This window comes from Rhinatrema bivittatum, chromosome 1, assembly GCF_901001135.1.
Source record: "Rhinatrema bivittatum chromosome 1, aRhiBiv1.1, whole genome shotgun sequence".
Lineage (NCBI taxonomy): Eukaryota > Metazoa > Chordata > Amphibia > Gymnophiona > Rhinatrematidae > Rhinatrema > Rhinatrema bivittatum.
The window spans coordinates 296928284-296943443 of NC_042615.1; the positions used below are offsets into that span (position 1 = coordinate 296928284).

General features: G+C 47.0%; 1 protein-coding gene across 4 annotated transcripts in view; it reads left to right on the forward strand.

Moving 5' to 3' along the window:
- The window catches only part of LEF1 (lymphoid enhancer binding factor 1), a 230279-nt gene that overhangs the window by 143560 nt on the left and 71559 nt on the right, over window positions 1-15160 (forward strand). For 2 of the 4 annotated variants that reach the window (XM_029596716.1, XM_029596707.1), the window contains exons 5-8: window positions 3701-3791; window positions 6633-6710; window positions 9541-9663; window positions 12223-12385. In XM_029596716.1, the coding sequence (XP_029452576.1) occupies window positions 3701-3791; window positions 6633-6710; window positions 9541-9663; window positions 12223-12385 (455 nt within the window). The remainder of the gene's footprint in view (window positions 1-3700; window positions 3792-6632; window positions 6711-9540; window positions 9664-12222; window positions 12386-15160) is intronic. The other 2 variants (XM_029596730.1, XM_029596723.1) reach the window with 1 other exon arrangement.

Consider the following 15160-nt stretch of genomic DNA (forward strand, 5'->3'; position numbering starts at 1 on the left):
GTAGTTCTGAAGGTGATTGCGGGTAGTGGTGGTTGAGCGGGTGCTCAGCTCTCTTTTTGTGCGCATGCACCTGAAAAAACACAGAGCAGAAAGGGATTTTCTCATTCTAGGAGAGGGATAGCCGGGAGAGGCGATAAGCAGATGGTTGGGTGCAAAAGGAGAGAGTCCGTTTCATTTCTTGCCTTGACGGGAAGACGTCATCCTGCTGCTTAATCCCTGAACTGGAAATGTTTTATTTGGCTTCCACCAAGGTTTCAAAAGGCTGGAATAACATAGCATGGGATCATTACTTCTTCTAGACTTCTGGTCCTTGAAGGCCACAGGTGGGACAGATTTTAGGATGTCTCTGAAGAATATACATGAAATAGATTTGCATAAAATGGAGGCAATATGCATGCAGATCTACCTCGTGCATAGTGATTAGGGATAGCCAGAAAACCTGACTGGGTTTTGGTCTTTGAGGCAAGTCAGTGAATGCCACTGTTTTAGGGGATACAAGTTGGGCACATTTCAAGCAGAAGCATTTTTTGTCAAACTCAGTTTATAAACAATGAGATGCCATAAGGACCATTCCACCTTGTCCAATGGTAAATATTAGAGGTGTGCAGTGTGTTAGATATTTTTTTGTATTGTTTTCGTTTTGTGTCTTTTTTTGCTTGATTTCATTTTTAAAATGGTTAGTTGGGGGTTTTGATCATTTTTCCCTAATTGTGTAGTTGGTGCACATGAAGTTCAGCACTAACACGAAACTCAAAAAATAAAAAAATTTGGGTGTTTTTTTTTTTCCTTTTGTTTCATGGTTCCAACGAAACAAATGTTGACATTGTCTGTTTTATTATAAACAAATGCACATCCCTACTAAAATATTAGACTGCCCTGGGCATATATAAGATTCATATTGAGTAGCAGTGGGGTGGAGGATCCAGTGGATCCTGGAGCAGGACAGAAGTTACCGAGTGGTGGAGACCGAATGGCAGCATGGAAGTTTGTACATTTGTAGTTGTTGTTTTTAAATTACAAGCGTTTAAAAAAAATGTCCATGTAGAACCTCATTATCTCAGAATACTTCATCCCTGGCAGTAGCTGAATCAGACAGCAGACAGGTGTAAACTGCAACGTATTCCTTTGTAACTCCCAACGTTCGCCCTCCCCAATGCCGAATAACTTCACCACCCAACCCATATTTTCATAGCCTCGCTCTTCCCCAGGGTCCCGCATATCCTCAGAAGTGCTTCTGAAAGCAGAAACAGACCTGGATCCAGCTAAGACACAGATTTACGTGGGGTGGGGCTTTGTTTTCATGGGATGTTGGCTGATGGATACTTTCAGACGGGACTTTCTCTCTTTTTTTTTTTTCCTGTCAAAATGCTACTCACGCAAAGCAGCTTGACTTTGAAACCCAAATAAATCCCTCTTGCTGAAAAGCTTAAGGCCCGATTTTAAATGGCCCACGTGCATAAAAAAAACAGGGGTTACGCGTGTGCCTGGGCCTTGTGCGCGCCGCGCGCATAACCGCTGTTACGTGCGCAAGAGCCGGGCCTCGGCAAAGGGGCGGTCTGGGAGGGCGTGGCAGGGATGGAGGCGCCCAGTACAGCGGCCATTTGCCGTGTGCCAGGGGATCGGGTGCTGGCATGGTGCCAGCGCACGCAACTTGCTACTGCTCCTTTGGAGGAGCAAAAGGTAATTTAAAAAAATAGGGGTACCTAGGGTAGGGATAGGGGATGGGTAGGATAGGGGAAGGGTAAGGGAGGTTAGGGTAAGGGGTAGGTAAGTTCCCTCCCAGTCCGCTCCTTAATTGGAACGAATTGGGAGGGAACTGGGGGAGCCCTACGATGCGTCGCCGCGCAATTTTTGTGTATGCCTGCCCCCTTTGCGCACGCCGCCCACAATTTTATAACATGCACGCGCCGGCACGCACATGTTATAAAATCACCCTTCCATGTGTGTATGCTGGGTAGCGTGCGCGCGTTTTTGTTTTTTTTAATTTACCCCTTAGAGATGCAGTGACAGGAGCCTAATGAATCATATGGACCACAAAACGATTCTTAATTAATCACTGATCCTCTGCAGTAGCAAATTTACAAAAAAAAATAAAAAATCTGTCTACCCTCAGGGGATGCGATAAAAATGGACAAGCATCAATTTATCTAATCTAACAGCTTTGTGCTTTCCTGTTGCTTGTTGGCAGATAGCTTGTTGGGCAAGATTCAATAAAAATCCTTTTTTACCGATCCATCTCTTCGTGTCTGTCGCTGCTAGCCATCTTGGATCGGCTTCCGCTCATTGGTAGATGACATCATTTTTATATTTCCCATTTGCTACTGTCGGTACTTTTTAAAAAAAATATGACACATTATGTTATGAACAGAAAATGAGGATCTCCCAGCAGAACGGGAACCAATGAAGGCCTCTGCCTTCTTTAAGGAAATTATTGGAGACATAAAGGCATTGCCTACGCACCTCATTAGTGTGGATTTCATGGCTGCAACGTTACAGATGCACTTTGTGGCTTTCCTTCTCCTTCTAAAAAGAAAAACACAAACAAACTTCTGGAAAAGGGTGACTAACCCGCTGGAGAATGCAGAGGAGCTAAAGTCCTTAGGGCTGGAATAGCAAGAAAGCGTTTTCCACTTCCTTCTCAGGCTGTTCCATCCGCTCGCTCGTTCCCGCTCCCGGGCTCTTCTAGGATTTAACTCTCTCTGTACTGGATCAAAGCAAACAGAATAATACCCCAGACCTGAATCACATTTGCATCTGTGGATCCCGCTTCTGTTCAGTGATGATATCATTGAGAAGAGTGAATGTTGATGTGTAATTATTTTTTTTTTTTACTGGGGAAAGGGAGAAGGGAGCCTGGAAATTAAAAAAAAAAAAAAAAAAGCGAAAAAAGAATTTTTTTTTTTTTTTTTTTTTAAACTTAAAATAGAGCCAAATGGGCCCAGCTTAGCAGCCCTAGAGCTTGGATTCTGCTTTGCCAGTGGGAGGAGGTCTGGGTGTGATTCCGGGCTCCCTGGGCTTGACTGCCTCCAGAATTTCATTTGAAATGCTGGGTCCCTGCCGGAAAGCAACCCTAGCGACTGATCCGAGAAGTAAGTCCAAAGCACAGAAAGAGGCTGGGGTTTGTGTTTGTGGCCCTGCGAGGTAGCTGGGTGGGTTTGCCCTCTTATATGGGAAGGGAAGCGCGCAGGGCGCAGGGGAGGCGTGTTCAATTCTGCAGCCAGCCTTTGATGACTCTCTTTGTGAGATCCACATGTGGAAAAGAGTAAGGGGAGGGGGGAGCAGGGCCTAATAAGGGAAAACAAACAGGAGAAGAGTGATCCCTAGTAAGGCTCACATCCAAGGAGCACGTAAAGTTGGCAGCATGCATCAAGAGGTGTGGGTTCACCCCCCCTTTCTACGTGCCTGCCATTAGTGGTATTTGTCCTTTGCAAGATGAAAAGGCAGAGAGTATCCCGGTTTATCCCAGGGGATTTTTAACCAACTCCCGTGCTCTAATGATGCTTACCCTGGAATTCGAGTTGATTTTGCATTGGGTGTTTCCGATAGCCTGCTCAGTGAAGCAGCTAATACTGGGCTGCTGTTTACTTTACTATGGCATTCTTATGTCTCAGATCCTGTGTGTGATGAAAAGAAATGGGCGTGTGTGGTTTAACACATCTTCTTTATGTTTTGTTTTGGTTTTTTTTTCCTTTTGTGACAGGTATGTCCAGGCATCCCTCTGCACCAGACATGCCAGCTTTCTATCCTCTGTCTCCGGGTAGCGTGGGACAGATCACCCCTCCCCTCAGCTGGTAAGACACTCTCTGTGCGTGCTTCGATTTATCCTTTTGTTACGTGTGAATCTCAGAGCTCCCCAGGTTGTGGGAAAGAATCAGCGCCCACAGGGGAAAGCGTAATTTGTGGTGTTATAGTTCACGGTGTTGGCATTAAGACATCAAAAAGGGCCGTTCTTTCAACTGAACAGAGGAATCCCTGTCTTAATGGGCAGAAGATAAACCTGTGAATTTCTCTTGGTAATGCGCACATTTCTGTGGCTTAGGTGCGCCTTTTCACTTGGCACTTGCTAGCACACTAGAGTTCACGGTCACTGAGCAAACCACTAAGCTCTGAAGGAATTTAATTGAGGGAAAAAAAAAAAGCCACTTCTCAAATTAAATAATTCATTCATGAAAAAAAATGTGTTTGAAGGTAGAAAATTCAGAACAGAAATGCTGAGTTCTGATAGCCATATTGGCCCTGCAGAAAAACAGGATTGATCACAGGCTCCGGTGCCTTGTGTTAGTCCAGCTCACGTTGGTCCAGTGCAAGGTATCACAGCGTACGATGAATCCCCTTAGATGAAAGACCTGAAAGCTGAGTGTTAATCTGTGTGTGTGTGTGTGTGTGTGTGTGTGTGTGTGTGTGTGTGTGTGCGTTGTAATAATCATGACTACTGCTAGTTTGTTAAAAGCAGCAAGAACTTCCAGCAGCGTAAATGTTACTGTTTGAACGACCGGGGATGTACGTTGGCGAACTGACTTATTTTGAAGTCAGTTGATTGCGTTTGTAAGCGATCCTCGGGCCCTTTTGTACCCCATTGATTATACAAGGGCAAATTTTGATGAAATGCACATTTGACAGGAAGTCTGTCTTTGGCTAAAGCTGCATGGGCATTGATGTACATGCATGCTTTGCCCCCGGCTGTTTGTGAGGCTGGAGTTCCTGGGGAGAAAGGAAAGGATGTGTTTTAAATAGGAAACTTAAATCTCTGTGTGTGCCTTTTTCCTCTGACTCACACATGTCCCCTCCCCCCCCCCCCTCCCAGGAATTTCTACTTTTACAGCAGCTAAATGCATAGCTGTAGGGAGCTGCTATGCCCATTGCCAGTTTTCTGACCCAGGGTTCTAGGCACTTAACTCTCTGCTTAGGCTCCTACGTTCCTTTGTAAATTGAACACACGGAGGCCTAGAGACCCCAGTTTGAAGCGGTGCCTGTATCGGAACCCTGACTCCTGCTTCCCAGCTGATAAACCCCCTGCCACACACACACACACACACATCACTTGCTCCTCTGGTTTGTTATTGGCGTTAAACAATGGCCAAATGGAAGCCCTCAGCACAGTTTGGGAGGTGAGCTGGTGCCATCCCTGGGGAGTGTGCCACCACAGAGAATCTTGAATAGCAAGGCCTTTTTTTGGGGGGAGGGGGGGGATGTAGGAAGTTTGAGTTCTAATCCCTGCTTCTACCATGGAAAATGAGCTGCGGTAAGCAGGTCCTCCCAGGGGGAAAAAAAAAAAATGTGAGTGTTTTGGGAAGGGGGAGCAGGAGATGCCGCGGTTGCTCCCTCCCTCCCTTCAGACATGGCCGTGGTGTCACAGTAGCCCATGTCAGTCTGCCTTGAATTTTGTAAAGTATTTTATTAAATTAATAACAAACAAAACTAAAAGAAAACTCTCGAGATCCATCTAACTGATTACACAAGGGCTTGCTTCCAGAAATTAGTCTAGATATCTGTCTATCGTGTATGGCATGGCTGTTTTATGAAAGCTGTGACTTGCAGCAGAATTATCCCAAACTCTTCAGACCTGTGTTATTTTAAACTTAAACCTTCAATTGCTCTGCGGCAGCAGCAGCAGCTGATTAATTTGTTTTTGAAATCCGCACAAATGTTTTCTCGAGTGTGGTGGTCGCTGGGGTGAGTACGAGAACGCCAGCGGCTTTGGAAATGCCACTTTTTGAAATCTGCCAATCAATATCTCTGTTTGAACAAAATTGATCGCGCCAAAGTCTTTTGGGGGTTGGATCAATTATTCTGTCTGAACTCTGCTGCCTGAGTGTGTTAATCCTATTCAAAGTGGCAGCACTTCCATTCGGAGAGGTGAAGATGGTATAAACTGAATAGTCTGTCAGAAAGTGATTAGAAGAAACCATGGCCAGAAGTATATGGCACAGGTCTTTGGAGGCTAGAAAAGAGGAACTTGTGTTTACTGTTTATTTTCTATTATGAGTGTTTATAATGTACATCGTCTAGTTCCTTGTGTGTAGGCAATGATAAATCCTAATAAACATGAACAGTCGCCCGACGTGTATTAAGGTGAACTAATTTAGGTATTAGTATATATTTTGAAAATCCCATCAGTGAAGGAGCGCTTACCTACCAGGCATTGGTCAGGACACCCAGGAGCGTTTATACACACGCGTGCACCCAACAAATTGTATTCTCTTTTCGTGTCACCAGCGCTCATGGATGAAACTGAAAAGAGAGCAAGAGGAAAGCAGGGTGCCATCCATGGGAGATTTTCTAATTATTAAGATAGCATGCCATTTCTAAAACATAAACAGACACGAGTCAAGCCACAGCTGAAGAGGGAGAGAAGGAGTGTGTATGTATGTATATGTGTGTGTGTGTGTGTGTGTGTGTGTTTTGCCTAGGGCCCTCTTCTCAAAGCTGAGTTTAGCTAAAGACACAAGAAAGGGAGGAATGTTTTTTTTTGAAAACCAGGCCTGCATTCCCTCAGCATCAGCAGGCTGTCATATTTCTGTGTGGTAGTCTAATTATATATATATATATATATATATATATATAAAGAGAGAGAGAGATACAAATATATATATTATGCTTGTTTGATGGGTTCCTTTCTTCTGTGGCCTCAGGCAAGGTCAGTCTGTCTATCCCATCACGAGTGGATTCAGGCAGCCATACCCATCCACACTCAACACTTCCATGTCCAGGTAGGTGTAGGAGGTAAATAATGCCCACTGCCACTAGGGGGCAGGCTGCTGTGCTGCTTACATTTTAGCTTACATCTGCTTAGCGTTTCAGCCAGCTCAGAATCTCCTGCAGACCTTGCAGCCTTCCCCCCTGCATCTGAAGGTAGCCTGGATCACACGCTAGTCATATTTCATGATCATTGTAGTCTTCCCCGCCCTCCCCTCCCCTCCCCTCCCCCCCCCAGGTGAAAACATTAAGGGGAAGATTTTCAAAGCCTACGCGTCGCCGGGCCTATTTTGCATAGGCCCGGCGACGCACACAAAGCCCCGGGACACGTGTAAGTCCCGGGGCTTGAAAAAATGGACGAGGCAGTCCGGGAGTGGGTGTGGCCAGAAGCCTCTTCACTGCTGCTGGGCCCGGGGATCGCGCGCAACCTACGCCTGCCCAGAGCAGGCGTAAATAAAAAAATAAAGGTGGGGGGGATTTAGGTAGGGCTGGGGGGGGTGGGTTAGATAGGGGAAGGTGGGGGGGCGGAGAGAACGGGGAAAGCCATCGGGGCTCCCCTAGGGCTTGGCGTGCACAAGTGTGCACCCCTTGCGCTCGCCGACCCCGGATTTTATAACATGCGCGCACAAATCTACGCCCACGCGTAGGCACGTACATCTGGCCCTAAGTAATCAGGATAATCTCTTCCGAACAGAGTTATGCACACAATTTTCCATTTTCAGCAGACTACAGTGTGCTGAAGCGGGCCCTACATTTTAAGCTTTTCAACAAGAGGGTCCAGGTTGGGAGATGCTGAAAGTGAATGTACTTAGCAAACGCTCTCCTGTGACTAGGCCTGGTGCCCCTACCCTTGCTGTGTGTGACTCAGGCACTGTGCTTTTCACAATCTGGTGACGGTGGCTGCTGGCTCGGGGCTAGGGTGCGCTTTGAAGTTGCCGTGTGACGCTTTTGCGCTGTGAAGAAGGTCGTGGCTGCACCCTGGGCACGCTGGGCAGGAGGTGGCCACATCTTGGCTGTTTGTTGCCCATGTGTATCTTGAGTTAATTCTGAAACAGAACTTTGACTCATCCGCTCTCTTGTTCGTGTGGGTCGCTCTCTTCTTTTCATGGGCTCCTGTGGTGTATTCCTTTCTCAGCAAACTGTAAAACCATTCTTCATTTAGAGTCCAAGAAAAATAAACTGAATGTATCTCTCCCCCCAGTACTGCATAGACACATGGAATAAGTCTTAGCATGTGCCTTCTATATGGGCAGGATCTGATGAAATTGCTGTGGAATTTTAGCCAGTCTAACAGCAGTAGTGGCTCCCAATTTCATTTAATACAGAAGGAGATGAATTGAGACTTATTTCAGGCCACATAAAACATCAGTGCAGAACCAGGATCTGGAGCTAGGGGGTTTGACTCGTAATTCCAATTGCATCTTCGCCAGGAGAGCCACATTACAAACGTGGATTGAAGTTACTTGTGGTTGTGCAGCTCATCTGCTATATGCCTTTTTAAATTCCCCCGCCCCCTTTTTTTTTTTTTTTTTTGCTAGTGTACATTTTCCACAAGCCTTGGTACACTGTCTCAGCTTTTCAGTAAAGATCCAGGTTGGAGGGGGGAAGGTGGAAAGCAGTCCATGCATCTTCTGCTCAGAGGTCCAGACTGAATTTCTGGTTACAATATCTGCAATATACCACAGGCTCCTGGCAAGGGGGTGGAAGCTGTTCTTGGACCCTAAATTCATTTGCTTTAGAATATTTTGAGAGGCAAAAGTGTTCTAAGGTAAACACCACCATTTCTAAAGGACTTTTACAGAGGTTTTGGGGGGAGTTTATTTTTTTCTGGATTTCCTGCATGACATTGCCTTTTCTTTCTGTTGGTCAGTGGCATGCATACAGTATGCAAATATAATCTGTATCTCTCTAGAGATGCATATACTGTTTTGTATACTAGTGTGAACCATATTCTAGGAAGTTTAAAAAAATGTATTTTATTTCATTTTTTCATGCTGTTGCTCCTCGTTTCATCTTTGGTTTAGCATGCACTAAAACAAAAACCCGAGAAACAATATTTCGTTGTTTTATTTCTGACATTTCATTTTGAAAACGCCACAAAATGTGTCATTTTGTGCACTGAAAATGTAGTGGGAGACTCCAGTTCAGATTGACCTGGCTTCTGCTCCTTGGGCGAGCTGGGAACACTGTGGAAGCAGTGCTCATAGCCCCTGCAGGGAGTCTTAGCCAAAGGCACTTCAGTGGCACCGGCTAGCAGCAAAGCACACATGTGCCAAGCTCAGGGAGGCGTCACGGCATGTGCTTCTTGGCCAGGGACCATTTCCGTGATGGCTAGGCCGGGGAAAATAGATAAAAGCAGAACCCCCCTCTCCTCCCCCCCCGCTTCCAAGCTGTGTATGAAGGGGTCACGGCACCCAAACTCTGCATGGGCAGGGGTGGCTGATTTAGAAAGTCCAGCAGTGAGGAGAGGAAGCTGCCAGCTGTAAAAATAAAATATGTAATGCAGGCAAGATCCTTTCTGATGTGGGTCCCCCCTCCCAGGGTAATGGTACATTTGCTCTCGTGCAATTCAACCTGCATCTTCAGACCACGACTCTTTTTATGTTCACAGAATTGATAGAGTGTGCATGGCCAACGGAAGAATTGCACAGAGTGAAATTCTGCAGCTCGGTGTTCATTACCAGAGCTCACATCAGTCTTGAGAATATTTGTGGGGTGTTATCTCATTGTTGACTGGTCACAAAACTCGTAATTTCTTTAAACCAGCCTGGATATTTTCTTACTTTCACCGCTGTGGTTAAAGGAAGGCTTTGTTTTTTGTTTTTGCTTTAATTTTTATTTTAGGTTTTCACATCACATGGTTCCAGGTCCGCCCGGGCCTCATGCAACTGGAATCCCTCACCCTGCTATTGTTACCCCTCAGATCAAACAGGAGCATCCATCCAGTGACGTCGACCTGCTACACATGTGAGTTTCAGTTCAGATCCCAAGTCGGATCCATGAAGAATGCCCTGTTAGTAGCTACACAAAGGCGACTTTAAAGCGAAGGCTGAGATTGTGCTTCCAGAGGAAATGAGATGAAGAGGAAATGGGGGGGAGGGGTGAAATTCAAGGAATAGGTCTTAGCCCGTCTTCGCAAGCCTGCGCCTCTCAAAAAGAAATACCGAAAGCAGATAGAGGACCCGGGATTTCAGGATCCTGGAGGGATACCAAAAGCAGATAGAGGACCCGGGATTTCAGGATCCTGGTGGGAGCATAGCCGCATGCTGAGGACCATCACTGCAGGGGCTGGGCTAAGTGAGTTAGGAGCAAGATATGAAATAAGGGGGAAAAATCCCCCAAGTAGTGGAGAACGAAGGCCTCCTGGTGCATGTACCCAGAGAAGGCCAATTCCGACTGAGCCGGAAGCCCAAAGGAGCAGGGAGGAAACTGCCAGGACCCCAAAAAGGGGTAATTCAAAGTCTTTTTATGAATAGCACAGAGGATAGAAAGCAATGCAGAGAGACAAAGGATAGTGTGACGAGGTTCAAGGTTGGTAAAGGTAACCTGCTGCAGAGATACCTAATATCCTGAGCGAGAAAGGCCAGGAGATCTGAGAGTGAGAAGCCAATATCCATGTGACACCGGTATCCAAGGAGAAGTGAAGTGAGACCAGGCTTCAGGGCATGCTATATTACATTTCAGGTTACTCAGGAAACTCAGCAAGGTGCATTCAAATCCACAAAATATAATTTCTTAAGGCTTTGTTGACGAGAGTGGGTTTTAAATCAGTCCTGCTGGAACAAACTTGAGTTTTGGTTTTGTTTTGTTTTTTAAGAAATTTGCAAAGATTAAAGACAATGGAATTTGCCTAAGCATTTCATCCTGTTCCTTTTTGCAATTTATTGAAAAAATAAAAACTAAGAACACAGGAATATGTGAGAAAAAAATGCAAAAGGGGGTTGAAATTTGGATAGATGGATGATTATACAAAAGATTTATTTATTTTATTTATTTATTTAAGTTTTTTATATACCAACATTCAAGACGGTGGTCCCATCATGCTGGTTCACAAGAAACAGGGGTGAAACTTTACCATTTAACAAAAGTGCAGAAAAGCAGATGTAAGATGTGACAGGAGGTTGGCGTTGGTGTGCTGTTGATTCTAGAGGTTATAAATGATTTCGGAATTCAAAATATCCTCACTGTGGGGGTTATTTTCTAAAGGTTTATCGCATGCATTAGGGCCTTATCGCGCACGATAAGGCCCTAATGAACGGGATAAACCCCTATCGCACGCAAAAAGGGCCTTTTCGCGTGCAATAGGATGTAAATGACCAGGAGGGGAGGAGTCGGCCGCAGCACCGCTGCCGGCGATAATGTGAGGAACATTCTCACCGACAGTAGCGTGGTGAATAGCATCACCTTTTACGATGGGGCTATTCATGTGAAAGGCTGCAGCTGGCCGCATTGCGGCCGGCAAAATTGCACCACCGCAGTGCGAACAGCTGCGGCTTTTCGCAGGCACGCCCCCCACCCCTTTTTCTCGGGATTCATCATTCCTGCCCAGTGTTTGTAAAAGGATTCAGCAATAAGTGGTAGGTCCAGTAGTGATTAAGATTAGAAATTGACACTGGCTGGCTGCATTAGCTTGCTTTCAAGGGCAAGACGATGGGCCCATGAGCCCCAGTATAAACAAATGTAAGGCAGTGCACCTTGGCAGTGAGACCAGATGGGATGGGGGCAGGGTGAGGGAATTAATTGTACATGCTGGTGCACAGGATGTTAGTGTCCGTGTGAATGACTGCCTTCGGATAGGGATGCAGTGTCGAGCCACATCGAGTAGAGATGGTCGCGGGCCGGTCTGCCACGCAGAAGACCTAAGCCTGACGGGGGGCAGCTCTCTCAGTCCCCCCTTGGAGAGGGTGACACTGCTGAGTCCACATTAACTGGGTTCCGGAGGACTATCGCTACAGAAGCTGGGCTAGGGAAGCTTAGCAAAATAGGGGAACTATCCTGGATAATTATGAATGAAGCCTCATGGCGCCATAGCCCATTGGGGGCTGGTTTCACAGGTCAAAAAGCAAACGTATAGCCTGGTTACATAAAAAGAAGAATTCCGTGTGTAGGTCATGCTGTTCTTATATGGCTGTGTAGGGTCCTAGCGAGACCATGCCTGCAGGATGGGGTACAGTTTTGGTCTCCATGTATTTTAAACGGTACCTCCGGAGCTGGAATAATCACAACCAAGGTCAATGAAGCTAATTATGGGACTGGAGCATTTTCCGGATGTGCAAAGGCACGTGTAGATGCATGTAGGTTGATTTTATGTGCCCACGAGGTAATAAAAGAAATTGTACCGTGACATGTCACCGAACAGAATCAGCAGGACCAGACAGCCAGAGGAAAGCCGGCCGTATTGCAATTGATGACTCTGGATGCCGATCTCTGCTTTATCTTGTCAAACGGAGATAGGAGATTTCCAGGCTGCGTCACTTAACATATGTTTGAGGCTAAACCGATGCTGTGTTTTCCCCTTATCTTTAGGAAGCCTCAGCATGAACAGAGAAAGGAACAAGAGCCAAAAAGACCTCACATTAAGAAGCCTCTGAATGCTTTCATGTTATACATGAAAGAAATGAGGGCGAACGTCGTAGCCGAGTGTACGCTGAAAGAGAGCGCGGCTATCAACCAGATTCTGGGGAGAAGGGTAAGTGGGAGGATCCGGACGGCAGGAGGAGCCAAAGGCCTTACACTGAACTCAGTGCATGAGACTCCTGGGAGGGGATGGGCTCGGGGGGGAAAAGCTCAGCGCCAAGCGTCATCATGGGTGCCGACTTCTCCCCCTTGGGCAATGTGCGGTCTGCAACCAGATGCTCAGAGAGATCCCCGTTTACAGAGCCAACGCAGCAGTTCGTCTACAGCTCAGGCTTTCACTTCAGGCTGCTTGCCTGAAGTTTCTCCCGGTGGCCCACCGCCCCTTGATTTGCATCTGTACCCTTCTCGTCCCTCACCACACGCTTGCTGCTCTTTTAGGAGGTAATCGTAAGAGGACTTTTTGAAAAATTGCTCCTCTTACGCACGTGACTCCATTGAAAACTGGCTCCCTACTGGCTCTGGACGCTTACACCTCTGCCAAACCACTTCAGACCCTTTCCTCATCTGTGGGATAGTTTCCCCTCCTCCCACTCCTGCTTCGCATGTCTTTCCCTCCCTCCCATCCCTTCTTTCCTGGCCTCTTCCCCCCTTCCCTCTTGGTAGATGAGATTCTCCCCTGCCCTTCCCCGCCATTCTCCTCCCGCCTCAGGTTTCGGCGGGTGATCTTCGTGGGGGAATGCGGTTGGTTTTGGTAGGGCGCTTTGGATAAAGGTCCCGCGTGGGGGAGCTGATCATAATAAATGGGTTTACGCTTCTCTGCAAACCCGAGCCGTACGAGCTCCACTCTCCTACAGCCCTACAAACTGTGCGTGCTCAGCCGGCAGTCTCCTCTGGGGTGCGTGACGTGGAAGCCCGTTCCTGGCATCTGGGCTCCACATGTTTCCTATACCAGAAGCTGCAGCAGCAGCAGTAGTGCGTTGTTGTCGTCGTTGTTATTGACCACCTGCAACTTGCAACTGGATAATGTTTGGGGGGAGGGCGAGTAGAGAGAGATGCAGGGGGCAGCACAGCTCCCATCAGTAGATTCAGTTTAGTACAGCCTTTCTTTCTCTGCCAAACTCCGTTCCCCCCCCCCCCCCCCCCCCCTCCTCCTCCTCCTCTCCGGTCCTGTAATTTGAGCACGAGAACCAGTTTCCTGTCTGTCTGATTGGATATCTTTTTTTATTTTATTTATTTATTTTTATTTGGATTTTTATGTTAAATTTTATTTATTTGATTTTTACTTTCCCGGGTGGAGCTTCCTGAGCTTTTAGGACAGCTTGGGGGCAATGTGTGGCCCCTTTAATGGTTGTTGTCGGGCTGCAGCAAAAGACTTTGATTGGCCTCGTTGGCCGGAAAAGCGGTGTCTATAAACGCTTTTAAATGAATACTGTGCCCAAGCCTAGCTCCTTATTTGTTAACAAATGCCCGGAGACATAATATACTGACCCTGACTTAGATAAGAGCACCCCAAATTAAATTCACCTTTCCCATTCTCAGATTTAAAAGGACCACAATAAAAGGGTCCCACGAGTCCTCCTCATTCATAGTGCAAGTCAGAAAGTGGGGTCAGGAGGAGGGTAGATTCAAAATTCTGTCATTTTTTTCCCTTTTCTGTACACAGAATATCTAGTTTTGCTTTGTGTTTTTAGTCACCCAAGTCAACCCACACTACGAGGTTCAGGAGCCAATAGGTTCTGCAGGGTTAGAGGTGTGGGTATTGCACCAACGGGGGAGTGGCGCTCGAGCTGGGCACGCACTAAAGCAGCTCATGCTGCATCAGGAGGGACCCGTTGCATCGTCCTGGAGAGTCCACGCTCCCTGCCAGTACAGAGAAAGCCCTGCCCCGCCACTCATTCCGTGGTATTGGTTTTGGTTCATGCAAGAGTCAGGTTGTTGTTTTTTTTTTAGGGCAAGTGAGGACACCCCGCAGCACTCTGCTGTAACGTAAGGGCCCAGTTCCCGGAGCCGTTTTCTTTACACTTGTGACTTGGTTATTTTCACTGACTCGGTTATTTTCACTTTCGAATAATAGAAGGACTAGGGGGCATTCCATGAAGTTAGCAAGTAGCACATTTAAGACTAATCGGAGAAAATTCTTTTTCACTCAACGCACAATAAAGCTCTGGAATTTGTTGCCAGAGGAGGTGGTTAGTGCAGTTAGTGTAGCTGGGTTCAAAAAAGGTTTGGATAAGTTCTTGGAGGAGAAGTCCATTAATGGCTATTAATCAATTATACTTAGGGAGTAGCCACTGCTATTAATTGCATCAGTAGCATGGGATCTTCTTAGTGTTTGGGTAATTGCCAGGTTCTTGTGGCCTGGTTTTGGCCTCTGTTGGAAACAGGATGCTGGGCTTGATGGCCCTTGGTCTGATCCAGCATGGCAATTTCTTATGTTCTTATGACAGTCTGGAGACGCAGCGGTGCGATCCGCGCGCGCCACCAAAAAAAAAGCAGCAGAGGCGAGAATAGCAAACCCGTGCTCCTGTTCACTGGCGGAGGAGCACCTTCTCTCGCAGTGCTCTGCTCAGGAGTACTGGGTGAAGCCCCCTCCGTCTGGGGAGAAGGGGGATTGGCAAGTGGACCGATAGGGTCATCCCTCGGTAAGAAGCCCTGGAGTGCTCCAATACTGAGGCTGAGGAGGAAGAGATGGTGAGCAGCACCCCTTTCCTCCCCCAGTTTCTGCTGGCCTGCCCTGTCCTCCCCCCCTTCAATTTCTCTCTCTCCTTCCAGTCCCACCCACGTCACTCTCCTGCAGTGTGCTCTCTCTCTCTCTGCTCCTGGAGCCCCCCCACCCCGATGCGCTGTCTCTCCCCCGCCTGTCCTGCTCTCCCCCCAGTGCTCGCAC